At 39.6% G+C, this 27,451-nt stretch overlaps 1 protein-coding gene across 2 annotated transcripts in view; it reads left to right on the forward strand.

The window, feature by feature from the left end:
• Positions 1 to 25,972, forward strand: part of BAIAP2L1 (BAR/IMD domain containing adaptor protein 2 like 1) — a 60,944-nt gene extending 34,972 nt beyond the window's left edge. For both annotated transcript variants that reach the window (XM_033166479.1, XM_033166481.1), the window contains 11 exons: positions 6,577 to 6,638; positions 6,770 to 6,841; positions 9,948 to 10,085; positions 11,007 to 11,159; positions 11,639 to 11,806; positions 12,991 to 13,141; positions 13,496 to 13,703; positions 14,510 to 14,587; positions 15,924 to 16,101; positions 23,434 to 23,474; positions 25,227 to 25,972. In XM_033166479.1, coding sequence (XP_033022370.1) covers positions 6,577 to 6,638; positions 6,770 to 6,841; positions 9,948 to 10,085; positions 11,007 to 11,159; positions 11,639 to 11,806; positions 12,991 to 13,141; positions 13,496 to 13,703; positions 14,510 to 14,587; positions 15,924 to 16,101; positions 23,434 to 23,474; positions 25,227 to 25,302 — 1,325 coding nt within the window. In that variant the 3' untranslated portion in view covers positions 25,303 to 25,972. The remainder of the gene's footprint in view (positions 1 to 6,576; positions 6,639 to 6,769; positions 6,842 to 9,947; positions 10,086 to 11,006; positions 11,160 to 11,638; positions 11,807 to 12,990; positions 13,142 to 13,495; positions 13,704 to 14,509; positions 14,588 to 15,923; positions 16,102 to 23,433; positions 23,475 to 25,226) is intronic.
• Positions 25,973 to 27,451: the final 1,479 nt, after the last annotated feature.

Here is a 27,451-nt window from a genome sequence, read left to right on the forward strand (position 1 = left end):
AGACCCAGGAGACATGTTTATCCCCTCTCACCACTGCCTGTGGGAATTATTCTATAGGGCTCACTTTCATGGGGCTAAATTTCACCACCAAGATTCAGAGCTTATCTTAAGTTCCTTATCATGAGTTCATGAACAAGGAGTTCCAAGTTTCTAACCACATCCTGTTGCTGATTATCTTGGATCATTGAAACGTCACTGTCTTTTTAGGATTTAGAATTCTACTAACAACCATCCTTGTATCTTCTACTCGTTTCTTAAGAAACAACCAGCACTTCTGGAAAAGTGGTGCACTGGTACTTTCAACTCATTCCAAAATCATATTCACTTCTTAAACATACCGGTATATATAAACCAGAGCAATGTCTTCGTGAATAAAGAGGAAGTTTTCCTGTATTAATAGATCTTCTAGATAATGCAGTGAATAACTCCGCTAACCCAGAAATAGTACCTCAGGTTAAGAATTTTGCTTCAGGGTGAGAACAGAAATTGTGGCGCAGCGGCAGCGGGAGGCCCCATTAACTAAAGTGGTACCTCAGGTTAAGAACAGTTTCAGGTTAAGAACGGACCTCCAGAACGAATTAAGTTCTTAACCCGAGGTACCACTTTAGTTAATGGGGCCTCCTGCTGCCGCTGCGCCACAATTTCTGTTCTCATCCTGAAGCAAAATTCTTAACCTGAGGTACTATTTCTGGGTTAGCGGAGTTTGTAACCAGAAGCATCTGTAACCTGAAGCGTCTGTAACTCGAGGTACCACTGTATATCTTTGCTTGGGGATCTGTATTCCAGTCCAACCTCGAATTAGCGCTTAATCTAGGGTCAAAGTGGGTGCACAACATGACATTATACCCTTCTTTGTATCCCATGCTTGAAACTGACCTCTTTTTTGGAAGAAAAAATAGCACACATTGTGAACAATATCCTTGCACTAGCTTTTTTCCACCCACCCATCCCTGTCTTGTAATATGTAGACATCAAAGGCACCACATTAATATGGGGTGGAGTCTTTGCCGAATGCAAGCCTAAATATGATATCCATGAAGCTATATCAGGAAGACAACAGAGCTGAAATGTCTCAATCAACATGAGAAATGGTTATAGCACAGCTGTGTATCGACTTTAAAAAATCGCAGTGTATCTTGCTATGTTTGGCAGAAGGGCGGAGGCATTGTGCAAAGTAATGTTGGCAATACGCAAATTCAGGCATTACTGGCAAATACCCTCTGACCCTTCTGGTTTGCTTTCTGCAGCCACACCCACAAGTCCGGCACAGGCAGCTGCTTATAAACACAAAACACACACACCACTGTAGAACGCATTTGCAGTCATATGTGCAATGATGCACCCTCTGGGGACGAAGAGTTGACATTATCTGCCATAGGTGTGTTCTAACTTAATATTTACATGCCACGTATCTCTTCACCTCGTAGGTGTTTCCTCTCATTGACATTTCTGTTGAGTGCTAGTGTGGCTCTGTTGAGTAAAATACGTAGTTTGATGACTATTTCAGTTCTTTATTTTTACCTGGCATTTCTTAATTTTTCTTCTTCCTCGGGGGAGGTTTTCTATATTCTTAAAAGTTTCTGAAAACGTTGTCTTTCTATGAGTTTTTATATTTGAATGTGCCTAACCACCATCTGAATAGTGGTTGAATTTAATGTAAAGGGGCCAGGTGGGTTTTGCCTGTACTGACTATTATTGCACAAACAGAGACCCGTCTACTCTAGAGATCCTCTCTTACTTACTTGCTTAAACAATGTCAGACTCTTGGGCATGTTCAGACCTGTGGTTGAGCAGTATTAGATTTTCTTTTGTACTTGCAGTCCTTGCAGTTTTGAAGTCCACACAAACAGTCTATTCATTCAGGCTTTGAGAAGATAAGAGTGCCCTCTGTAGTTGGGTAGTAGATGCTATTCTTATATACAGTAGTGGTTTGGTAAAATGTCACAAGAGTGAGCAAAAGGCACTTCCGCATTCACATGGGAATTGTCATCAATTTCTCCCCCCCCCCAGCTGCAGTCCCCTGTGTAACATGCCATTTTGTTTCATAGGATGATCTCAGGATTTGTTGGGGGGAGGCTCAAAGAGATGCAGTGTATATGCAGTTCTTTGGATCAAAGCTTATATATCAGGCTTCTTTAATTAGAAATATGCATCAATTAGTATAAAACCATCCCTTGAACAAAAAAGGCCCAGAGAACAGATATTGCAACTACTTTGGCAAGTAGAAAAACAAATGCTGTGTTTTATTCATACATTATTAACAATGCACCTGCTTGGTTTTTATTGTTTTTTAATACCAAAATTACTCCCAGTAATGTGCCTATCAATTTTAAATGAGGCAAGAGGGATATGTTATTTATATTTACTTGTATTTGCACCAATCATAAGCTTTTAATATCCATGGATTAAAATATATATAAATATGTTAAATCCTGGGGAAAATAATAAGTCAATAGGTTTATATGAAATTATTTGAATGTGTTTTTGCGGATGTGCAAATGATAATGGGCTTTATAAGCTGCATATCTGACATGCACATATGACTGATATTAAAGTCCGATTTTCAGAGAGGACTGGGTTATTGTTGTTTTTTTTTAAGTGTATTCTGACATACATAAAGAAAGGGGGTACGTTTTCTGTTGTCTATTATGGTGTGGAATTTATTTTATTTTATTTTTTAAACATTAATTCTCCTTACCCTAGTATGAAGGGCATTATGAATCTGGAATGAATTTTCGGTCATGCTAATGAAATGTGGAAAGGGTAGTAAGAGAGAAAGCTTTCCACCAGATGCACTACATTCAGAAGACACAACCTAACTTAACCAGTACTTATATATTTTCCCATCTGCCATACTTGAGACAGATTTCCTGCTTGCAGTTCTGCACACCTGTTATAAACAGACTTAACATGCTTCACAATTCTTTGTTGTGTCACATTATAAAGCACAGCTGAGGCTTAATAATATGACTTTAAAATTTTCTGAATTTGCTAACTGTGGGCATTTACATAAAGGAGTACAACTTGTCCTACCATTTGCGCCTTACTAAGCTCTCTGAGATTACTATGGTTTCACTGTAAAAATATTGACTCATGACACAAGAGGAAATAGGTTAGCCAGTGCATACATCTGCATGGTGACAACGAGGCTCTTAGAAGGATGTTGTAGAAGAAGGAATGAGACAGGTGTCTAAAATGACAGTCTTAAACACTTGCTTTAATTTCCCAATTATATTAGTCCTTCAAATTGTTTTGAAGTGTAAAAAAAAAGTAGTTTTCAGGAATAGCAATGTAGCACACTGTTTCTCTGAGATGTTCAGTCAGGCTGAGTGCTACTGAGACTAGAATAACAACATCTGAAAGTCAGGTTTTCCAGTCTTGACCTGCCAGGTAAATGAGTTGTTTTATTGAACATTTACACGGTGGTGGCAGGAAAAGCCAAAGGAAGGGAGTGTACAGGGGTGGGGAAGGTTGAGCCAGCACACAACCTTGTTGGATTACTGTCAGTACTTTAAGTTCCAGGTTCTACTGCATTAATCTTTGCAAAAGTGCCAGCCTTTGGTTAGCTGTGTTGCTGTGGCAGCAAATTCTCAAAAGCATGTACTGTATGAGCGAAGCTGAAAAAAGCAGGCCCTGAACTTAATTCATTAAATGTAGTTGAAATTAACCAGTCTGTTTTACATTGTAAATTATATTCGTTTATTATTTCATTATGTCTACAAATATGCATTCTTAAGGCCACATAGTCTAATGTCCTCCTCTGCAGTCCTGCCTATAGTACTTAAGTCCTATTTAAGTAGGTGGGACTTGCCCATGCATAGCTAAGGACAGGATTATGCTCAGCCTTACCCCTAACATCATTTGCAAAACAGGTTATAAGTATTCTTGTTTTTCAGGTGGAGAAGCTCAGGCAGAGACAGTGTGCTACTAATATGGCAGAAGAGGAAGGGCATGTATAAATTAGACCTCCCAACCCTTTGCTGTTGTAATAGTTAATGTGGAAGGAGGACACATGAGGGTTCAATAACCTGCTGAACCCTTATTCCTGTTGCCATAAGCCATAGTTGCACTGTGTTGCTCTTTAGCCATAGTTGCACTGCCACCCAGCTGTGGTCCATTCAGAATCTCTGTGGCATGATGCAAGAAAACGACAAAGATCGCAAGTTGAGGTTGGGCAGCAGAACACTAGCAGGGGGACAGGTTAATAGCAAAAGAGTTTGTAGATGTTCTTGCATATGTGTTTAGGCTAAACACATGGATGGGCAACAGCATCACACCTGCTGTCCCTGCCCTCCATTGCAGAAAGAGAGAACCAGCACTAGCGGTGGAGCAATCATTTCTCTGATGAGGGCCACATTTCTTTGGGAGTAATCCATCAAGAGCTGCATACCAGTGGTTGATGGGATCAGAGTCAAAGGTGGGCGAGCCACCTCTTTTCTCTGTCACTGCATTCTCTCTTTCCACCTCTGCAATTCCTTTCTTTCTCTTTTTCCGTTATTCCCTTATCTACGTTTACCCCCTTCCTGCCACTTGCATGAAATTAGGCTGAAGGCCACATGAGACCCACTCCTGACCAATTCCCACAGAACTGTAGACTGTTTGTTCTAAGCCAAACAGTGCACTGAAGTTGTGGACAGGGACAGCAGGCATGGTCTCGCTTGCCTCTGAGTGTGTTCAGATAGAGCATATAAAATAATAGAATTGTAGAGTTGGAATGGACCCCAAGGGCTATCTAGTCCAACCCCCTGCAATGCAGGAATCTCAGCTAAAGTACCCATGACAGGTGGCCATCCAGCCTCTGCTTAAAAACCTCCAAGGAAGGAGAGTCCACCACCTTCCAAAGGAGTCTGTTCCACTCTCAAACAACTCTTACTGTTAGAAAGTTCTTTCTGATGTTTAGTCAAAATCTCCTTTCTTGTAACTTGAAGCCATTGGTTTAGGTCCTAGCCTCCTGAGCAGGAGAAAACAAGCTTGCTCCATCCCTCAAACGTTCCTCATTAAGTCTTGGTTTCCAGGTCCTTGATCATCTTGGTTGCCCTCCTCCACACATTTCATCTTGTCAATATCCTTCATAAATTGTGGCACCCAGAACTGGATACAGTACTCCAAGTGTGGTCTGACCAAGGCAGACTAGTGCAGTACTATTACTTCCCTTGATCTGTACACTATACTTCTATACAGATTTTCTCCTTCTTCTCCTTCTTTGCTGCTGTGTCACACTGCTGACTCATTTTAAGCTTGTGGTCTGCTAAGACGCCTAGGTCTTTTTCACATGTACTACTGGCAAATCAGGTGCAACCCATTTTATATTTGTGCAGCTGGTTATTCCTGCCTAAGTGTAGAAGCTTACATTTGTCCCTGTTGAAATTTATTTTGTTAGTTTTGGCCCAATTCTCCAATCTATTAAGGTAATATTGAATCCCAATTCTGTATTCTGCAGCATTAGCTAGCCCTCCCAGTTTTATGTCACCTGCAAATTTGATGAGCATCCCCTCAATTCCTTCATCCAAGTTGTTTATAAAGATGAGCAACCACAAGCGCAGGACAGAACCCTGCAGCACCCCACTTGTCCTTTTTCCCCCAGGATGATGAGCAACCATTAGTGAGCACTCTTTGGGTTCGGTCAGACAACCAGCTACAAATCCACCTAAGTTACCTCGTTCAACCCACATTTTACCAGCTTCTCTGTAAGAATATCATAGGAGACTTTGTCAAAAGTCTTATGGAAATCAAGATACACTACGTCCATAACATTACCCTGATCCACCAAGCTTACTGTATAGCTCTATAAAAGAAAGAAAGAAATGCCATGCAATGTTTATAAGGTAGTGTTGTAAAATATATTGGTGTCAATTAGCAGTTGTGAGTAACAGTGGCCATGTATAATTTTACTCTAAAATTTGTTTTTGCTGTTTGTGACAACGGCTCGAGAAAGAATATCCAGATATACTATGTACTGTTGAATGATTATATTTACTGTCTTTCATCATAAAAGTTACCAGAACAGGAAAAAAATGTTGACTGCGCTCCCCTTGAAGGAGCAGCATGTAGTCTGGGCTGGTTCTTGATCCAGCTAAGTGGATGCTCAGAAGGTACCTTTTTCCAGCTATGGCTGCTGCACCAGCTGTCACCATATCTGGACCAAGATAGCCTTGCCAAAGTAACCCACGCACCAGTAACTTCCTGATTAGATTATTATAATGCATTCTACATGGGTCTGTTTTTGAAGATGTAACAGAAGCTGCAACGAGTACAGAACACAGCCACCAGTGTTGAGCAGAGCAGTTAATTGAAATATTATACTGACTTTACAGGCACTGGTTGCCAATACTCCACTGAGTCCACTTCAACTGAACACCTACCTCTTCACCTGGTATTTTGGGTGTGACTGGTTTGTTTTGGCCAACTGTAATTGAGGAATGACCATCTGTTGTATGTTTTGATGTGATTTGATACAGTTTTATCTGGTTTAATTTGTCATACCATGCTTTAATCTATAAGTAGCCAAGTTTGTAACATAGGGATAACAAATGATGAAGAACAGTATAAAAATTAATTAATTGTGTTTGTCAACAGGGCATGTTCTCATAGAAATTTCTATTGCACAGAAGAAACTGAATGACAGCTTAGAAGAAAGTGTAAGTAAATACCCATGAAATATTTTAACTTCTTTTTTATTTTATTTTTTAAAAAAACCATATTTAGAGAATAAAAACCTTTGTGTGTAAACTAACCCTTTGACTACACAGTTATCCATTTACTCTTGCAGTTCAAGAAATTCCATAAAGAGATTATATCTGAACTGGAGAAGAAGACTGAACTAGATGTAAAATACATGAATGTAAGTATCTTGTTTTTCAGTGCCAGAGAAGATTAATCATTTATATGATTATCTTATCGTATGTGCTACTTAGTGTTGGCAAATAACACAAGAAATGACTTTCCCAAATCAGGTTGGGAAGGCTTTACACATGTGGAGCAGAGCCCCTGTGTTTAAAGCAATTTTTTTATGATTTAGGACACTAAGTTCAGTCCTTAATATCTCTGTTGATGTTTATAGTACCGGTATATCAACTTTGCCAATCTACATGTGTTGTCTTCAAGGCTGAAACGTTAAGAATTCCAACAATACTAAATTACATTTATCTTGATTTGTACATATAGCTATAACTAAGGTGTTTTGGATTCCTAGATGTTATATATTCATATTTTACCTATTTTTATATCTGATGAAGATATTAATCATTGGCAAAAATGTCTTAAAAATAAAGTAAGGATTAAAGCTAAGATATTAACTAGTCAAAGGAAGGCTAATAATGGCATATTTATTGTTATATTATGCAGTGGCTCAGTTATTAAATTTTTGTAGTGGAGAATAACTGACAGTCAGACACTATGAGTTAAAGTCAAACAGTCAAGGGCCTGATCATGCATCTCAAGCAGCAGCTTTGTGGACCTGTATGAAAGTGAAGCAATATTCAGAATCCTGACGTTAAGCTTTCATCTTTTGAATACTTTCACATTGGTAATTGTCTTACCAAAACCAACTTGATCAAAGTAAAATGAAGCCCACCTTCACAGATATAGTCTTGGATATCTTGCGGACCTATGGAAGGCATTTCAAATGTCTCCTTGGATGCATTTAAGATGCAAAAATATATGAGAGCAAAAACTTGAACGGCCAATTTTATTAAACATATTTGTAATCTTGTCCTTCACTTAAACATCCCAGGATGGAATTGAATACACTTAAAGCCAAAAGATTAAACAAAACCATTAAAGCACATAAAACCAAATGCAAATATCCAGTTACAAGTTAAAACAGATACAGCAACAAAAATTCAATTAGTGCATATATCCCTTTCCCAAATCTTGGGATTTGGGATAGGGATATATGCAGCAATGTCATAGTGAGATACAACACAAAGGGGGGAAGGTTGTTCCAAAGGCATGGGGCCACTGCAGGGGGGAAAAACCCACCCATGGGTTTCCAATCCGCAAATCTCATTAAGCATGAGGACCACAAGCAAGGTTCTCCGTGCAGATCTCAAAGCCCTGGCTTCTCAGTATGGGAATTGAAATATACTCGGAGTCGAGTGTGAATTTCATGCTCTTTATTCAGCTCGTAGTAGCAAAGAATGAATCTTTCCCCAAAACATCTGCTATATATACATTATTTACACAATGGGCCATGCATGATTGGCTGATTCCGGGCTGCTCCTGTAGGCCAATCAGGTTGTGGATTCACTTCCTCCAGGAACTTTACTACATTTGTCTTGTCTGAAAGTTCAGCAGGTGTGGGCACAGATACTGGGTAGAGCAAAACTAAATCACTGGCTATCAACTTAATTTGCATCTTCTTAATAGTTTTGCTTGTGTTTATCAACAAAGATAGAATTACAAGTATGAAACATTCTCATAGCTGGATTACTTTAGCATATTGCTAGAAAAATGCAAATCTGTTACAAACTGAGGACTGAATGTATAAACTGTGTGATATCTTGATGAATTTTCCCAAGAAACCCATACTGAGTACGGCAGATAAGGTATTTTTGTGGCTAATGGTGGCCTGTTACAGAACGCTTGTGAATTGGCTTAGGGCTGGATCTGAGTCTCTGATTTAAACAGAATATTCTAGGACAATAGTCAACTTTTATGACATAGCTGAATGACACAGGAAATTAGGTAAAGAGGTAAAGAGAAGTTTCCATTAGGAGGATTTCATGTATTTATATTTGGAATATAAACATTTTTAATGAACCATGTCACTAGGCATGTATCATGTGTAACTTGTGAAATGATTAGATACCTGCTTTAAATGTCATTTTGAGAAAGACGTTTTGTGCAAGTCAGTCAGATATTCCATTGCATCAACCCAAGGTCACCGGAGTCCCTGAGAGCACAGGGAGATATTTGCATACATAAGTAAGAGGCGTTTTTAAAAGACCAGGATTATATACATTTTGCTCCAAAGCAAGAAACATCAATCTCCTTCTTTTTAGTTCTGAGATCCTTGGCAGGTTTAGCAACTGTTTTGAATGTTGGCTACAAGAAGATGACAGCAATACATATGAAATCTTGAACAAATACAGCTCAGAATGTTTTCATTCTCAAGTTTCTTTTGAAAAATTATTTATGTTTGGCTGCTTATTATTATTATTATTATTATTATTATTATTATTATTATTATTATTATTATTTTGAAACACTATTTATTTATGTTTGGCTAGTTATTTATGTTTGTTTTCCACATGAAAGTTGCTGATACTAGATGGAGGAAACAAACTGCAGCACATCCTTATTCTTATTCTTATTTATTTAATTTGCATACCACCCTTCATCTGTAGATCTCAGGGAGGTTCATAGAATAAAATGCAATATAAAAAAACAAAATCCATGATAAAAACAAGAGCAATAAACCAAACCAATAAACCTTCCTTCCCCCTCCCACAAACACATTTAAAAGGGGCATAAGATGCTAATCAGCCAAAGGTCTGGTTGAAGAGGAACGTTTTTGCCTGGTCCCTAAAGGTATATAATGAAGGCACTAGCGGAATCTCCCTGGGAAGAACATTTCACAAACAGGGAGCCACTCCAGAAAAGGCCCATTCTCATGTTACCACCCTCCAGACCTCTTGTGAGGGAGGCACACAGTCATTGTACTGCTATTTTTTTAATTTTATTTTATTTTGCTACTATAGCAGAATGATACTTGTTTTATATTATTATTTTTCTGATGCAAAAACTTTATTGATTAAAACACAGTACATCCAATACATTCTCACATTAACATACAATTAATGATACTTGTTTTATATTATTATGCTGGCATTGGTTGCAAATGTATATCCTAAAGAATTTGCTTGCCATAACAGGGAGCTGAGCTTCCAACATCATCAGCTAATTATTATATTCTAATATAAGATTTCTGAATGCTTTGATTGCAGGCTACTTTGAAGAGATACCAGAATGAACATAGAAGCAAATTGGATTCTTTGGAAAAATCTCAAGCTGAACTGAAGAAAATCCGAAGGAAAAGTCAAGGAGGAAGGAATGCAACAAAATATGAGCATAAAGAAACTGAGGTTAGTGCACTCCCCTGGTGCCTCCCCATTGCAACCCCTTGTACCACATCTAACTGTGATGGGAAGGAGGAGAATGGGAAAGCCTGATGAGCGAGTGGCTTCAGCTCATTAAATTCTAGATCCAAGCCCTTCCATCTCCAATTCAAATACAGTCGTACCTCAGAAGTCGAACTGAATCCATTCCGGAACTCCGTTTGACTTCCAAAACATTTGGAAACCAAAGTGCAGCTTTGGATTGGCTGCAGAAAGCTCCTGCTGCGAATCAGAAGCTGTGGAAGCCCCGTCGAATGCTCAGCTTCCAAAATAGTTCGCAAATTCAGAACACCCACTGCTGGGTTTGCGGCATTCGGGAGCCAAAACATTCAAGAAGAAGAAGTAGAGTTTGGATTTGATATCCCGCTTTTCACTACCCGAAGGAGTCTCAAAGCAGCTAACATTCTCCTTTCCCTTCCTCCCTCACAACAAACACTGTGAGTGAGTGGGGCTGAGAGACTTCAAAGAAGTGTGACTAGCCCAAGGTCACCCAGCCGCTGCATGTGGAGGAGTGGAGACACGAACCTGGTTCCCCAGATTATGAGTCTACCGCTCTTAACCACTACACCACACTGGCTCTCAAGAACTAAGCTGTTCGAAAACCAAGGCACGGCTGTATCTTAAACTTGATTAAGTTCAAAGGGTGTGATGTTCCATGTATCTCTTGGAAGGAAAAATAATTAAGTGTTGCATAGATTTGCAGATGTAGCATTTAGATAAATGCATTATAGGTGATAAATTTATTGCTAGATCAGAGAACGGCAACCACATTGTTTATTTCTGTTCCAGATTGGATTAAGACATTAAGGTCGCTATTGGATCCGAGTTGTGTAAGAAGAATGTGTCAAGTTTTCTCTGTTGTGATCTATTATTTATTATTTTATTTAGTATTTGGAAACGGTGACTTCTCGACAGAGTGATATTCAAAGATTTATTGCTGAAGGTTGCAGAGAAGCTCTACTTGAAGAGAAAAAAAGATTCTGTTTTCTGGTTGACAAGCACTGCAGTTTTGCTCAACACATGAAGTATTACCATGTAGAGGTTAGTATGAGAGGAGATGCTAAGTTGTAAGAAAAAATTGGTTTTGTGGGAATGCTGAGGTTTTCCACAACACAGAGTACACTCTAAAGGCATTCATTTTAGGCTCCATTTTCTTTGATTGTGACACAAAACATTTAAATTATTGGAAAAACTAGGCCCGTAAATGAAAATTCAAGCCACAACACAGATCCTGTGGTGGTTTATTGTTTGTGACTATGACCCTATAAAGTAAGCATGTTTCATACAGAATTTTATTTTTATTTTCTATAGGAAATCATACATAAAGCACTGCATTTCTGTGATGGGGAAGTATATTTTTTCCAAACAAGCTATATGCAGGTGCTACACTACAGTGTTATAGTTCACATTGCCAATAGAATTTGGCAAGAACCTTGAACTAAAGATACCTGTACACACAGATAAAATTTTAATCTGAAAAGCATATAATCTTATTTTTAACTCACTCATATTTTTTGTAGTGCTCAGAGATACTTAACGCCAAGTTGCCTAATTGGTTAGAAACTTGCAGTGATGCTACCAAAGTGCCGGAGAAAATCATGACCATGATAGAAGAGATAAAGACCCCTGGCTCCACTCCAATATCAGGAACTCCTTTGCCTTCGCCAATGATAGAAAGAAGCAGTATGGTGAGGAATTCTCTGTTGATTACAAGCTCCTTCCTGAGGGCAACAGCAGGATAGGGAAAAGGAGAAATGTGTTAAAATGATTCTAGGTTCCAGACATGGGGCAGCATTCAACTAAATAGTTGCGAGAACCACAGAACAGATTTAGGACTCAGCTATACAGCTCCAGGTGTATAGGGACCCAGGTGGCGCTGTGGGTTAAACCACAGAGTCTAGGGCTTGCCGATCAGAAGGTCGGCGGTTCGAATCCCTGCGACGGGGTGAGCTCCTGTTGTTCGGTCCCAGCTCCTGCCCACCTAGCAGTTTGAAAGCACATCAAAGTGCAAGTAGATAAATAGGGACCGCTCCGGCGGGAAGGTAAACGGCGTTTCCGTGCGCTGCTCTGGTTCGCCAGAAAGCGGCTTTGTCATGCTGGCCACATGACCCGGAAGCTGTCTGCGGACAAACACCGGCTCCCTTGGCCTATAGAGCGAGATGAGCGCCGCAACCCCAGAGTCGGACACGACTGGACCTGATGGTCAGGGGTCCCTTTACCTTTACCTTTATACAGCTCCAAATAAAATGTTTTAAGTGCAATATACAATGTGACACTAGATGGCGGTGGTGAGTCTTATGGAAAATTCAATGTATTTTTTAAAAACGCTTAAAAACAAAGCATTTTCAGAACGGTTTTTATATGTGTGTAGATTCCACCCTAGTGGATGCAGAGGGAGAAGCAAGAGAGATTTCTCCTTGCACAACAAAACAATCATTTAGTTGAATGCTGTGTTGAATACAACCTATGACTTCTAAAGCAGCTACTAAGTCAGATTCTCAGAACTTTATGTTCATGCTGATGGGGGCAAATGGCATTAGAGCTCTGGTCTTCAACTGGTGGGTCATATGGAATGGTAGAGGTCTAGATCTCCCCCCTCCACGTGCTTTTTATCATGCCTTATACTGGATGCTATTAAGTTTTTAAACTCAGCTGCTGTAATATTCAAAGAAAAATGACAGATTGTCTCCAACAGAGTTCTGTTCAGAATAGACCCATAGACCTATATTAGTTGTGTCAATTAATTTCAATGAATCTACATTGAGTTGATACCCAGTGTTTTTCAACCTTCTGTTTGCATGTGTGGACAAATTTGTTGATATAAGACATTATTTTGTTGTACTGATGCTTAATGTTCATTTTGTGTCAATAGCTTGGAAACAATTACGATTCACTTCATAGAAGTTCCCCCAGAGTACCCCCTGCACCCACAGGGAGAGCCTATACTAGTCCTTTAGTTGACATGTTTAACAACCCGTCAATGGCTCCAAAGGCACCTTCAGAGAGATTAAATCATTCAACAGGTAAGCAGTGTGTGTGTGTGTGTGTGTGTGTGTGTTGAAAAGGCATATTCTTGTGAAAATGACTATTTTAGTTAATGTATTTGTTTCATAAAATGTATACACCACTTGATTGTAAAAACAAACAAACCGCAAAGCATTTTACGAAAGGTAAAACAATAAAATAATTAAATTAAATACAACCATACTTAAAAACATACAAAAGTTAAAATACAAAAACTTAACTTAATTCTTGCACTTAACCCCATAGTTAATTGGAAGTTTGAGTGAGGATAGGAAAAGTGTTGTTGTTATTCAATTCTGTTTTAACTTGTTTTTGTTTGATCCAGTTCTATGTTGCTGTTTTTTGTTAATCAGATCACGCAGATGATTCCAGTTTATCACGATCAACGTCTGTTGCCACAGGACTAAATATAATGAAACGGCCAAAAGTTAAAACAATATTTCCTCACACCGCTGAGAATAACAAGACTCTACTTAGTTTTGCACAGGGAGATATCATCACACTACTTATATCTGAAGAAAGGGATGGCTGGCTGTACGGAGAGCATGATGTGACTAAAGCGTAAGTTAATCCACATGTCTCCTGATTCCAAGATGAGAAGAGAGTTTTAAAGCAATGGAGCTCCCCACCGCACCCCTGTTATATTGTTAATGATGCTTTAACGTTCTGGATGCTATCAGCTGTAGGAATGCCACACGAACTTACAGAGAAATTTTGATGCTGGAGCAATTTTGTAATTTTAAAATCAGAATTAAGAACCCCAAGCATATTTGAAGGACCACCTGACTCTGTATGTACCTGCCCTTATTTTATGATCTTCAATAGAAGGTGTACTGTCAGTCTTCAGAGTATCTGGGATGAAGACAGTAAGAGATACCAGAGAGAGGCCTAATTGGTGGTGGGAACCCAGTTGCGTATTTCTGTCCCCATGCAGGTTTGCCTGGCATTTACACTATTGCCGTTTTGGCAACAGGCAAGGTCCATTTTTATTGTCCAGGGCTTTTTAGCTACAGCTTCAATCCCATTGACTGCATTATGCTGCTTTTTATGCCCTTTTCATTTAAGTTTTCGCATTTACATTTTAATGTCATTACCTTTTTAAAATAAACCACCCTGGGAATATGATGGAAGCATCCTGTGTCTCACAGTGGCACAGCAGATGCTTCCAGAAAGCCCACAATCAGGACATGAGCTCCCTTCCCCTGTTGTTCTCAAGCAACTGGAACTCAACTGCATCCTGCCTCAGCCTAGAGGGAGCATGGAGCAATCCTGGAGCGTCTACTGCTATTCCATACAGTGCAGTTGCTTTAAAGGATAGGAACTGGAGCTTCCATAAGGTGGTAATTTATTATTACGTTCCATTCTAGAAAAGGATGGTTCCCATCATCATACACAAAGCCTCTGGAAGAACCCGTTGAGGAGGCAATTCGTGTACCAGTGCCAAGGTAATACTATTTCCCCTTGGATTTATATAACACATTTTAACACTTTCAAGGGATGTGCTTTTAAAACAAAAGATAAAAGCAGTCTCCCTAAATATAACTATGGACTCAGCTATACAGCTGCAAATAAAACATTTTAAATGTGTTGTAAAGTGACATATGTGACACTAGATGGCGACAGTGAGCTATGTCAAATTCAATGTATTTTTCAAAACATTTTTAAAAGAAGTATTTTCACAGCATTTTTATATGTGTGTACCGTAGATTCCACCTATGATCTTGCTTAAGCATTCAGCATGGCTTACTTTTATACCTTCATTTATGTCCCATCTTGTCACACTTGGACCACTCTAACCAACCCCAAATAAGTAGCCCCATTGAAATTAATGGAACTACCCCATGCTACATCAGTTCTATTTTTATCCCATCCTTTCTCCCATGAATTTATGGTGACATACATGGTTCTTCCCCCATGCTTCAGACTTATACTCACAGCAACCCTGTGGGTGGAGTTAGGTTGAGAGACAGCAATTAGCCCAAAGCTACTCAGTAAAGTTGAGCAGGAATTAGAACTAAGCCCACCCCAGTTTAGTCCAACACTACCATACCAGGACTCACATAGTGCTAAGCAAACACAATCTACATTCAGTACAAGTTTACACCTGCTGTACTGGGTGCACAGTACTGTAGATTGTCACACAGGGCAACATAAACTGCATGTCAGACCCAATGGGTAATTTCCCACTTGTAGGCTCTGTTTAATCTATCTGTAAGTGTGTGCAAGCATTAACAGACACAGTGGATTTTGTCAAACACAGGCTTCTTTCTTGGAAGGCACAGGGCAGTCTGTAATAGTACACTCATCTCTTTCCACCCATTGCAGTTTTCTGAGCATAAACAAAGTTTTAAGGAGCACAGGTGCGCAGTAGTTTTGACCCTTGGACACATTCGTCTGTCTGTCATTCTTCTTGAATTGGCTATGTGATGCTAGATTAGCTATACTTCACATTCCTAATTCCAAATGGGAAGATAGGGTTTCTGCCCCTCAGAAAAATACAATCTCTGAAGGCTCTATCTATAAAAACCAACTGCTCTAACCCCAAGAAGCAAAAAGGAAATTCACAGTGAGCTGGAATTGCCCTGTTCATTGTTTCTATTAATTTTAATGGTTGGTTTTCTTCCAATGATATGACCTTGGAGAGTTGTGGTGGGTGTGTATGTATGTGCATGTGTGGCTGAAAATGTGTTTTTTATGGAATGGCATTCAATTTCGTTGCATTTGTACAATGTTGTACTTGTACAATGACAATAAAGAAATCTTATCTTATCTTATCTTTAGTCCTGCACCTATCCGAAGCATCAGCTCAGTAAACTTAGCAGAGAGAGGTACGGTTATCCTTCCCCCACCAGATTACTTGGTACCTGGACAAACAAGAGGAACTTCAGAAGCAAGGCTAGAATCTTCTAAAAGTTCTACTCTTAAAGCACCAGTAGCCAAACCAGAAAGTACTGCTCTTGTGAGTATACCTGTGAATTTGCATGCTGCTTTCTGAAGCATTGTTTACTTTTATGCAAATCTCAATGAACATGGAAATATCCTCATGAAATATGAGATTATATCCACCTCTCTTTCATATATTTGACTCCATAATATCAACCAGAAAGTAGCATTTCTCTGGAACATAGTCTTCAAAAATATTTGGGGGAAATGCATATTGCATATTTATTTTTAATCTTCCTTGAAAGATTTCATGTGCTTTCCTATAACAGGTTTGTTTAGAGCTAAAGCACACACAATGGAACAGATTACAAGTCCTAAATGTATGTAATTCCATAGCAAATTTTCTCTTGATTCCAGATGTACATCTTTCCATCAAATTAATTGCTAGACAGGGTTCTCAGCTAGTTACTGTACCTGAATTAAATGGAGAACCAGTAGGACAGAATTAAATATTTAATAGCTACAGTAACTTTAATTAGCATTTCAGGTGTCAGGTGTTTGAACTGGGTAAGAGATCAAGTGAATGCATCCTACATTCTTATTGATCAAATCGCATGCCACTAAAATCCTGGTATAAAATTGGAATCTGCAACATAGTCTGAGTACTCTTGTCAATATGTAGCTTTTTAAAATTAGTGACAGAAGTGTGCAATCAAAAATGTGGAAGGTATTTAAAGGCAAATGCATAGACAGGCATTTTCAAGTCACTTTTCAAAATAGATTAATCATCTATAAAACATTATTAGATTATATTCAACATTAGTCCTACGCAGAGAAGACCCACTAAAATTAATGTAAATGGCTGACTTAGATCCATTAATTTAAATGGGTTTACTCTGAGTAAAGCTTAGTTGGATGCAACCTATTATTAATTTCATTTTTGTATCCCTCCTTTCCTCGTGAAGGAGCCCAGGATAGCTAAGAATAACCATACAGAGTAAATCAATACAATGATTAAAACCAAAAGCAGCAACTAAAGCAAAATGTAGCAGGCAGCTTTTTTTTTTAACTGCGCTCCAGTATGCACCAAAGGCATGAGGGAACCAATATGTTTTCAGTTGTCACCTGAAAGATGGCAATGTGAAGGAGAAGTGAATATCCGCAAAGAAGAGTTCCACAAATGGGGTACTGCCACTGAGCAGGCCCTTCTTCACCATTCCTTCTGGCTTACAGCATCCAAAAACCTGATAATGATATAATGCTTTTCTCTCACTCTTACATGCTGCTTTCCCTGCACCCCCCCCCCCAAAGTGCTAGGTTGTCAGCATGAATAAGCCGCTTCTGGTGAACCAGAGCAGCGCACAGAAACGCCGTTTACCTTCCCGCTGGAGCAGTACCTATTTATCTACTTGCACTTCGACGTAGGAGATGGGACTGAGCAATGGGAGCTCACCCCGTCACAGGGATTTGAACCCCTGACCTTCTGATCAGCAAGCCCTAGGGCTCTGTGGTTTAACCCACAGCGCCACCCACATCCCTAATGATTTGGGTTTGCTACCAAATCATAAATACACAGAAAATATCAGAAAATGCAGAAGACATCAAACGTAGCTGCATTCCAGTTACAAGCATAACGACTTGAGACTAGAAACAGTTCAAATAAGTACCCCGAAAACATCAGCAAATCTCTAAAGGCTTTGTTAAAAGGGAGACTTTCCATGCTGAAGGAAGTTATTCTGGATCATCAAATTCCAGACTTTCATAGTTCTCAAAACTGGGTGATCAGTTTTTGTATACAGAGTGTCACACTTGCGGGGAGAAATACAAACACCTTGAGTTGTTTCATTCCAGTTGTTGGGAATAATGTGAAAGGACATTCTCCAGAGCACATCCCATTGGAAGCAATGAGAGCCGTGCAGATCCAGAGCAGTGCTCTTACTGATACCCCATTTACTCCAGAAAGCTTGTTGAAGAGAACATCCTTGTGGACTGTGCTTACTGTTTTGTTTAACCCAGGAGGAAAAAGAGGCTGACTTTTTTCATCCCAGTCAGTGCAGCTAAAGTACTTAACATTGGCTTAGTCTCTGATACAGTATAAGATAGTGGCCGTTCACCTTTTTTGGATCACATTCTCCCGTGGTCAACCCTCCAGGGGGCAAACTGTAAATGTGGGTGTTACTAATTTTTTAAAAAGATTGTTTTGTTTTATTTTGGGTTTTTTTGGCAGGGTCATATTAGCTCTTTCACATTACAGAATCACAGCAGGGAACCCACAGGAATGGTCAGTAATAAGAATACATTTTTTAATGACATATGGGTGGGTGAGGGGTTTGGATGGCCACAAAAAGACCTTTTGGCATCACGGTATCTAACTGGGGTGCCTGTAGGATGTTATAAGAATTACCTGAAATGCCACTGCTTCATATGGAAGTCTGTGGCAATACGGAGACTCAATAGTTGATTCTAGGTTCAAAGCTCCGGTCGGGAAAATGACAGAGACCAACAAGTTGATCAGGCAAAACAATACTGATCCTTTATTGAGACACAGGGGAAAAAAACTACAGCTGTAGGGTCCCTGCCTTCTAAGAAAAAGGAAAGGGCCCCGATGAATGGGAACCCTTAATATTTATACCCTCCTATTCCCATACAATCCAATGGTGGCTGGAAGGCGTGAAAAACAAGGGTCTTACACGGAAATTGGATAGTTCATGGAAATAATGGGTGTCCTTTTCATGTGGAGGGGTGTCAAATGTTCTTCCCCTTATCTTCTTTTCTGGAGCTGTTTCTTCATTAATGAATAACATTACTGTCCATGTGTAATTGTGTCCTATCTAAGCAGACACACTAGGTGTCACCGTGGTATGGGAGTGGTAGGTTTCAAACAATATAATTCCCTTATTACAGAAGAGAAATCTAACATGGTTATAAAAATTACACTCTTAAAACATCTGTCAAATATAGCAAAACAATTCTAACGTATTGGGGTTATAGCATTAAGGTTACAGTATCAGCTAAATAGAAAAGATTCAGAAAGGGAGGTCTGACATAAACATTGGTTACACTCGGAAGGGGAAATTTTGTAGCGTTATACATTGTTTCAAATAGAGAGCATCAGTGTATCAATAAAGCAATTAAGAGAACAAAATATAACTCCAGTATCACTCAGCAGGGCAAGGGATATTTACAATAATATTATGGTTTTTGAGTCTGACAGCTGTCATTTTGAGATGAGTTTTCTCCCCCCCCTCTTATGCGAGACAATAGCTGCTAGCTCATCAAAGGAGTAGATTGACAGCCCTGCTGGGCTGTGGAAGTTGTGAATCGTTGTGACCAATTGAAAGGAGAATTTCCTTCCTGAGAGGTGATAGGTGATCTGAGGGGTGATAGGTGATAAAATTCCTGAGGGGTGATTTGCAAATGGAATGAAAAGGAAGATGTTTGAAAGCTGTGCCAGTGGATCATGGCGTCGAAGAGGAGGATTCTGGGAACTGGTGAATTGGGCCTCATCTCCAGTCCAGTTACCCCTCTCTGTTCATGGCTAAAATGGTAAAACTAGACATGCCCTGGCATCGCCCCCCCTCGTAAATTCTTATAACAAGGAGTTTCAATAGACTATTTTCTTAATTTAAAAAAAAGATAAATTTGAGTTATAAGGTGCTTGAAGGGTCACAAAAAAACACATTTGGCAACAGTGAGACAATAATGTGATTCCTATTCTTACCCAGTCAGCAAGAGTTTTCACATGGCAGAAGAACAGTTAAATGTTCACTTATACTATGCTTTAGTATTACAAGAATAAGCCTCACTGCATCTAAGGCATGTATGTTCCACACACACTCTTTCCTCTCTTCTGGTACAGCAGCAAAATCAAAGCTTCTGTCTTAGTTAAACCACAGTTTGGCATGAACCCTAAACCATCACCATTCTTAATTGTGCTTAGTTGAAACAATACATTTTTGAACCAAAGTTCACGAAGCTAGTTTATTTCAATTAGCCACCATTAAGATTAATCACACTTTTTTTCCAGATTTGGATGATACAGCAAGCTGCAGTTAATGTAAAACAGAAGCAAGCACTTCCAAACTCCTCCTTGTGGCCATGTTGGAAGGGGGGCGGTGTCTGAGGTTCACTGCAGCTCATTCTCCTAACACTAAACTATGGGATACTGTTAAGTCTCAGCTGGCCCATATTTTGTCGTGCTTTGCAGTCTTAGCTTCTTTTGGATAAAAGAAAAAGTCTTAACCATCAACAGTGTCAGAATTATATATTGACTCACTTAAGTCTGCGGTCAGCTGGTGAGACCAATTTGATCAACAAATAGTCCTTTAACAGCAATTATGAAAGCAAGAGTTTTACAGATTTATTAGACTGCAGAAAGTTGCTAAGCAAGCAGTACAGGGAGTTCTTTGTGATTTGACAAGCAAAGAGGTGGCTAGAGCCCAGCTAAATTACTGTATGAATTGAGCATCATTGGACTGTATTTCTTGCCATTAATTTACCAGTACCCCAGCAAATTCTGGAGGGACTCATCTTTGGAAAGGCATTTTATGAGGACATAGAAAAATTAACAGGCCGTTCTAAGCTGTGTAACTTGAATATGGAACCAAATGCTATTGTGCGAATAGAGTACTGGCAGGGGGAAAGGTGGTCTGGCAGTTCCTTTCGTTTTTAAAATTATATCAGCTGATTAATAAAACAGTATCCATTAAATTAAAGGAACACTGAACTAAAACAATAGAACAGCATTCATTAAAACTACAATCAAACAACGCAAGAGTTCAATTAAAACGAGCCTGTATGAGCTGGCCCTACTACTGTCATGTGACATCCGTGGGCCCAGTTTGGGCCTGATCCACATGCCACACCTTCAGTTGTAAGCTGCTGTTCATGAAAGGGCTGCAGGTGGACCGTGGCCTTGCCACTCTGTTCAGCTGCTTCCCCGCCTTTCCGCCCTTTGGGGACTCAGGGTGAGTTACAGATAAGCCATGTGATGTATATGAACATAGTCAAGTGAGTGCTGGCAGTAATTCATGTTTCATTAAATATGTCGTTTTTAGGCTGCTCATTTCTCTCACGTGTTTTAACACTCAGAAATAATGGGATTGTTTGCAGTGAAACATATTGACGTCTCTCTTTTTTTGCATTGATTTATAGAGTTAATTTGTTCTCTCTCTTTGTGTACCATATGTAATAATAAAATGAAATATTAGCATATGTTTGTGTGAGAAGATGATACAATCTGCTGAAATTGCAGGATTCCTCTTCCATTGTCCTTGCTGTGAAACTGACTACATTTGTAGCCTTGTGAGAGAACTGCAGTGCCACCTTCTGGGTGCTGTGGGTTGTTGCACCTTAGGCAAATACAAAAATGGAAGTATGAAATTGGCAAGTTGAAGTAAAAAAAATTCATGTTTTCTTAATATAAGGAGCTCATAATTGGGTAGAATGCTATGATAGCTGATTCATATTTAACTATTTATTTCTCTTTATATAAATTATAACTAGCCTGTTTATAAATAAAGGCTTTTAAACTCCCTTCTCCAATTTAAACAATTTATTTAATGGATTTCTTCTAGCCCACCCTTTTAAGGTGTGTGCCCTAAGTTTGGGATCCTCTCCAGAGTAGCACTTCATAACATAGAAGGGGCTGCTTTTGGAAGGAATCTTCTTCCCAGGTATAAAAAGGAGCACTTTCTTCTTGTACAAGGGAATGGTTGTCACTTGTGATTACTCAGAGTATAAGCTCACAAGGATCCCTTCCATCTCTGTGTGCAGTACTGTTACGCTGCATCTTTTGTCCTTGAGAAAAAGTGGCAAAAGGGATCCAGCCTAAACTCTGAAGAGAAATAAAGCATAAAAAGATCTTAACAAATACATGAATCTGAAATCTACATTGTGAAGTGCTTGCTTATACAATGCCATAGGCAGATCAAAGCATATGCCACTGTGGGAAAAGAAAGGGCTGATGCAATTTGGCACCTAAAACAATGTCAAAAATATTGACACACAAGCTTACCCCCTCACAGACACACATTTAATGTCTTTCATGGAATCGTAGACTTAGAAGGGACCACGTGGGTCATCCAGTCCAACCCCTTGCAATGCAGGAATCTTTCGCCCAACGTGGGGCTCAAACCCACAATCCTGAGATTAAGAGGCTCCACCAACTGTTAAGAAGCTTTTGCGCTAATATTTATTTATTAAATTTATATCCTGCCCTTCCTCCCGTGGGAGGAACATATCAGTGTTAAAAACAATACAATTAAAAACAAATCAACAACGTATTTAAAACATCTGAAAACTATCACCTGCTTTCACAGCAACAATTCCAACAGCTTTCAGCCACCTAACACCTAGGTAAACAGGAATGTTTTAAAATTTCCTCCTGAAAGGTAACAAAGAGGAAAACAGACACACCTCACACAATATGTCATTCCAGGCACCCTAAGGCAAGCCTGCACAACAATGTGTGGCCACACATCCTCCCAGAGGACTTGGTAAACTTGATAAATGTTTTTGCTGCTTGCCTGAGTTTTTAGAAATTAGGATGGCGGTTGTCAAGCAGTTGGCTGGACACAATGCATGTCTTGTGGGCAGGGCCACCTTTAGCATATGCCCCGCCAGGGTGCAAAGATCCACCCAGCACCCCCAAATTTAGTTTAGCCGCCCCCAAATTAACTTTTTTTGGGGAGCAGGGAGGACAAAGTTGTTGACCTTTTTTGGGGGGGGCAAACTCAGAGTTGGAGGGAATTGCTCACCTATAACAACGACGCAGCGGAAAAAACTGCTTTTATTTCCTGACTTGTCAGGAATATTTGATGCTAGGGAGTAACAGAGCAATGGGGGTGGGGGTGGGGACTTTCGCTCCATTGCTTTTCACTGCCGCCGATCGAGAGGGACTGCTACACATTAGGTATACATTTGGCGTCCCACAGAATTCAGCACCTGGCTACCCCTTGCACCCCCGGGTAAAGACGGCCCTGCTTGTGGGCTGCTTTCAACTGGTTACAGGTCATACAGCTCTGCCCCACGGAATCTACAGAACACTTGGCTTCTGACAACTGTGCTGCTTGTTAAGGTGCTGGTCTTATTTTATGTTGTTTGGCTTCAGCAGCTAATAAGCAAATCTTCCCCAGTGAAACTGTGGTTTTAACCACAATGGCCATGGTTGAAAGGTCCAGATGAAAGCCCAGTGAAATAGTTACTGCGAATGTGTTTCTGCCATCCGCTTTGGCACCAGTGTCAATGCAGCTTTCTTGAAAGCCTTGATCTACTGCTAACAGTCACATTGAAATGGCAGCAACAGGAGGAAGTAGTAAATAATACTCACAAACCTATCCTATTACCTGAATATCATATAATTGCCGGTATTAAGTACTTCATATTATGACTTTCTTTCCATTTTCAGAAACCTGACATGAATGGCATTATAAAACCACCTTTCTTAAGGTAGGAGTTTTATCTTTTTAAACATAATTAACAAAAATATTAAGAGCATGAACCAATGTATAAGTCTTGAAAGGGGGTAATTGGATGGCTTGGGGATGGCTCCCCCCCCCCCGACTCTTGCGAATGATTCAGATTACCCTATTGGCTTTTCAGGAAATGGGTTGAAATTATCTACGTTGCCGTATTGCTTCTGGAAGAGCAAAAAATGGCAGGTGAATTGATTCAGCAGCAAACCTCAGTCCTATAGCACGGGCAAATGTAGTCCTAGATCTGACTCCCATGGTGTCTGCTCATATTTTTCCTGGGTAGTGTTTTACGCTGAAAGTAGAGTGGGGGCTGAAAACAGGGTAGGATTAAATAAGCAGCAGTGAAAGCAGTTATGCAGAACAGTGCGGGGAACTTGCTTTCTTGTTCTATGTAAATGAGCCCTCCCTGCTGACCTGTTATCAGTTCCATTTTAAGCTAAAACAAATTATAATTAAGTAGCCTCCTACAATCTCAAAGTACTTCAGACAAGCAGTTATGAAAGAGAAGTGCGTAGCCAGTAATGATTTTTAAAAGTTTAACTGGGTCATCCTATTTTATTTTTTAAGAAACTCTGTTAAGCCAGCTAGAAAGTTGTTCTGAGAACAAAGCACCAGGCTGTGGCTCAAGGTCAGCAGTGCCAGCGTGGCTAACCAGATCCCTGAAACCATACATGCAATGATGCTGGTACCATGGAGCCAGTGTGGTGGTGTATTTAGCATGTTAAACCGTGGTCAAGGAGCGCCATGTTCAAATCCCTGTTGGCTCATGAAGCTTCCTGCATTATCTTGGGAGTCATTCCCTCTCAACCTAACCTACCCCACAGAGCTTACTTGTTGTAAGCGGGAGAGAAGGACAGAACCAAGCCCATTGCCTTATGCTCCCTTAGCTCCTTGGAGGAGGTGGCATTTGATATAATAAACACAAATACTCAAGTGGTTTATCACCTCCTGTGCGGCTAGACTGGAGTATACATTTATGGGAGAATGAAAGTTGGCCCTTAGATCATTCCTCCTTGATAAGTACCTTGTTGAGTTCCACTATAAAGTGTTACTATATACTTTCAGCATGTTTATACTGCCTTTCAGGCAAACCTCATAAAGTGGTTTACATAAAATTATTAAGGCATCAGTGAACTGTGTTGTTCGCTTCCTTCCCAGGCTTCTCCAAATAAAATGATCACTTTGCCTCTGGCATTCTATTCCACTACCCCCAATAACTACCACCACCTTGCAAGAAAACAGTGACCTGGAGAACCTTAGAATCCTATAATTGCAGAGCTGGAAGGGGCCACAAGGGTCATTTAGTCCAACCGCCTGCAACGCAGGAACCTTTTGCCCAGTGTGGGGCTGGAACCCACAATCCCGAGATTATGTGTCTTATGTTATGCTGGCTGAGCTATCCTTTCTAGCTGACGAAAAGTAGAGAGGGACAGGGCTTCTCCTTTGCTGGGTCACAACTGAATGTGTGGCCCCCAGCTGCCGTCTCTTCTTCCCAGCAGCAGGTCCAAGTGGAAAAGACAGGGGGATTGGGTATTAGACAGCAATAATCCACAGCCAAACCCAGGAGTTTCAACTTCTGCTGTTAGTTTTTAAAAGCTGCAACATGTCTCTTCTAAATGCCTGCCCCCACCTCCCCAATTTTGTCAAAATTATAAGCTTCCTAACTGCATATTTTGTATGGTTCCAAATATTGTAGTTAAAATTCTTGTGGATTTTTTTATTACAGTGGAGAAAATCCGTTTGCTACCGTGAAACTCCGACCAACAGTAACAAATGACCGATCCGCGCCAATACTTCGATGAACAACAGTAACCCTTTTTTTACCCTTCCCTGTTAAACACTGTCTTCAGCAATATGATTTTCAAATGCTATCTGAAGTTGTTGTTTTTAAACATTATTTAAATGTAATTAATGTGTACAGTAGCACTGGAATGCTGACTTTTAAAAAATATTTTTGCTTCCTATACCTGCTAATTATTGATGGGTTAAGAGGCTTGAAAAATCTCTCCTTATTGCAGTGTGCCTTGTTTAGGAAGACAGAATTGTCAAAACAGGGAAGAGGTTTGAGTAAAATGTAATTACCAGCATAATTGATCATTTATTGCTCTGTGCAAGTTGTATTGATAGTCCTATGGGTAAGTTCCAATTATTATTTAAGTTTGCTTGTACTGTGTAGATACATGAATACGCTTAGCCGATTTTTAAATAGACAAGCCATTTTAAGGATTGCCTTAACATATGATAGAATACTATGTAAAGCAATAGTCTTTGTTTCTGCTGGGTAAGATAAATGTCTTAGAATACAGTAAGAATAAATATTGATCTTCTGAATGTTCAGAGAAGTGTAATATCCTTAACATGGTTTGCAATATGCCAAAGCACAATATTATACTGTCTTCCTTTTAGCAAGATTCTATTGAATAGGACTGATTGATACAAATTATTTCAGTGATAAATAACTACAATTAGAAATCCTGGCTATTCCTTTGCTGTGTTGTCCCTTTTTCAGGAGCATGACCCTCAGATGTTTTCTCTAAAGACAGGTTGGTACAAACATAATAAAATACGGCTCATTACTGTATAAAGAATAACACTTCCAACACTACATATAAAAAGCACATGGATATATTTACCTTTTACCTTTTTGCTTATTACAGAATAACCAGGTAGCTTCAAGCCCATGTGTTAGGCAGTGGCTAAGGGAATTTTACAGAAAACGAATGTAGATTGACATTCCTCCACCATTTTCAGATGAACATAGATACATTCTTGTGTGTGCATACAAGTATTTAAGTGAGGTTGGGAGCACAGCCTGAGAGGCTATTGTGGGTCAGGGAGTTGAACACACAGGGCCCAAGAGATTCAGTCATTAACAATTTTGGCAAGTGTTTGGCATGGTAAAAAAATGAGGGTTATCGAGCCACAAGGTGATCTTAAGTACTTAGCAGATATGTCTACCCTCTCTCTGCTTCTAGATCATCTTGTATTTACATTTCATCCCAGATTGTTGATGTTGTTTCGTCGTGTCCGACTCTTCGTGACCCCATGGACCAGAGCATGCCAGGCACTCCTGTCTTCCACTGCCTCCTGCAGTTTGGCCAGACTCATGTTGGTAGCTTCGAGAACACTGTCCAATTGTTGATAATGCAGGGTAAACCACTATTTTTTAAAAGTGCAAGGTAGAAAATGCATTTGTATATAATTGGATCCATTCTTGCACATTCAGCATTATAGGTGCTTCTGAGCTTTACACAGAACTCTTCATGCCATGATTCTGATGAACAGTTATGAAGACTGCATGTTGTTTTGCCTATAAAAGTTGCTCAGTTAAATACCTTGCCTGCTACATATACAAACTATGGAACAAATGCAGTTTTTAAGATGGGGGCTCTCTTTTTTTTTTTTAGCTCAAACCTATGTTTATTTTTTAATCAAAACTTAAATCAAAATCTCTGACAATTTGTTTACAAGTTGGGCGGGACACACACTAGAAGTCGTTTTTTTATTAAGTTTCATCTTTGAAAATAGCATACCTATAAGAAGTGGAACGCTGTGCTGAGCACCTCTAAGTAAACACACATAACATGAGCGGGACTTTAGATGCAACGTGCTTAACTTTCCCTCAATCTACAAAGTTTGCTACTCTAAGATACCATTTATTTGCTTCTCTATTTGTGGAGGTATTTGGCTACTTACTGGACTCTTTTAAAAGCTTTTTGCAACCACAACAGACAGGGAATGTGCCAAAACAACTGACCCGAACAATAAAGGGAAAGAGAGTCAATGGCTATAACAAAACATGACTTGAGAATTCAAGCTGGCCTATTCCATTCTTCAGTTCTGTAAGATTCAGTGTATGACTGTTTTTGGCTGACTGGTAAAGGGAGGATGGAAAACTATCTCTCCCTTCCTTATCCCAACATAAATGTTACATGCCAGCTATTTTGCTTC

The sequence above is a fragment of the Lacerta agilis genome, chromosome 13 (assembly GCF_009819535.1).
Source record: "Lacerta agilis isolate rLacAgi1 chromosome 13, rLacAgi1.pri, whole genome shotgun sequence".
Taxonomy (NCBI): Eukaryota; Metazoa; Chordata; class Lepidosauria; order Squamata; family Lacertidae; genus Lacerta; species Lacerta agilis.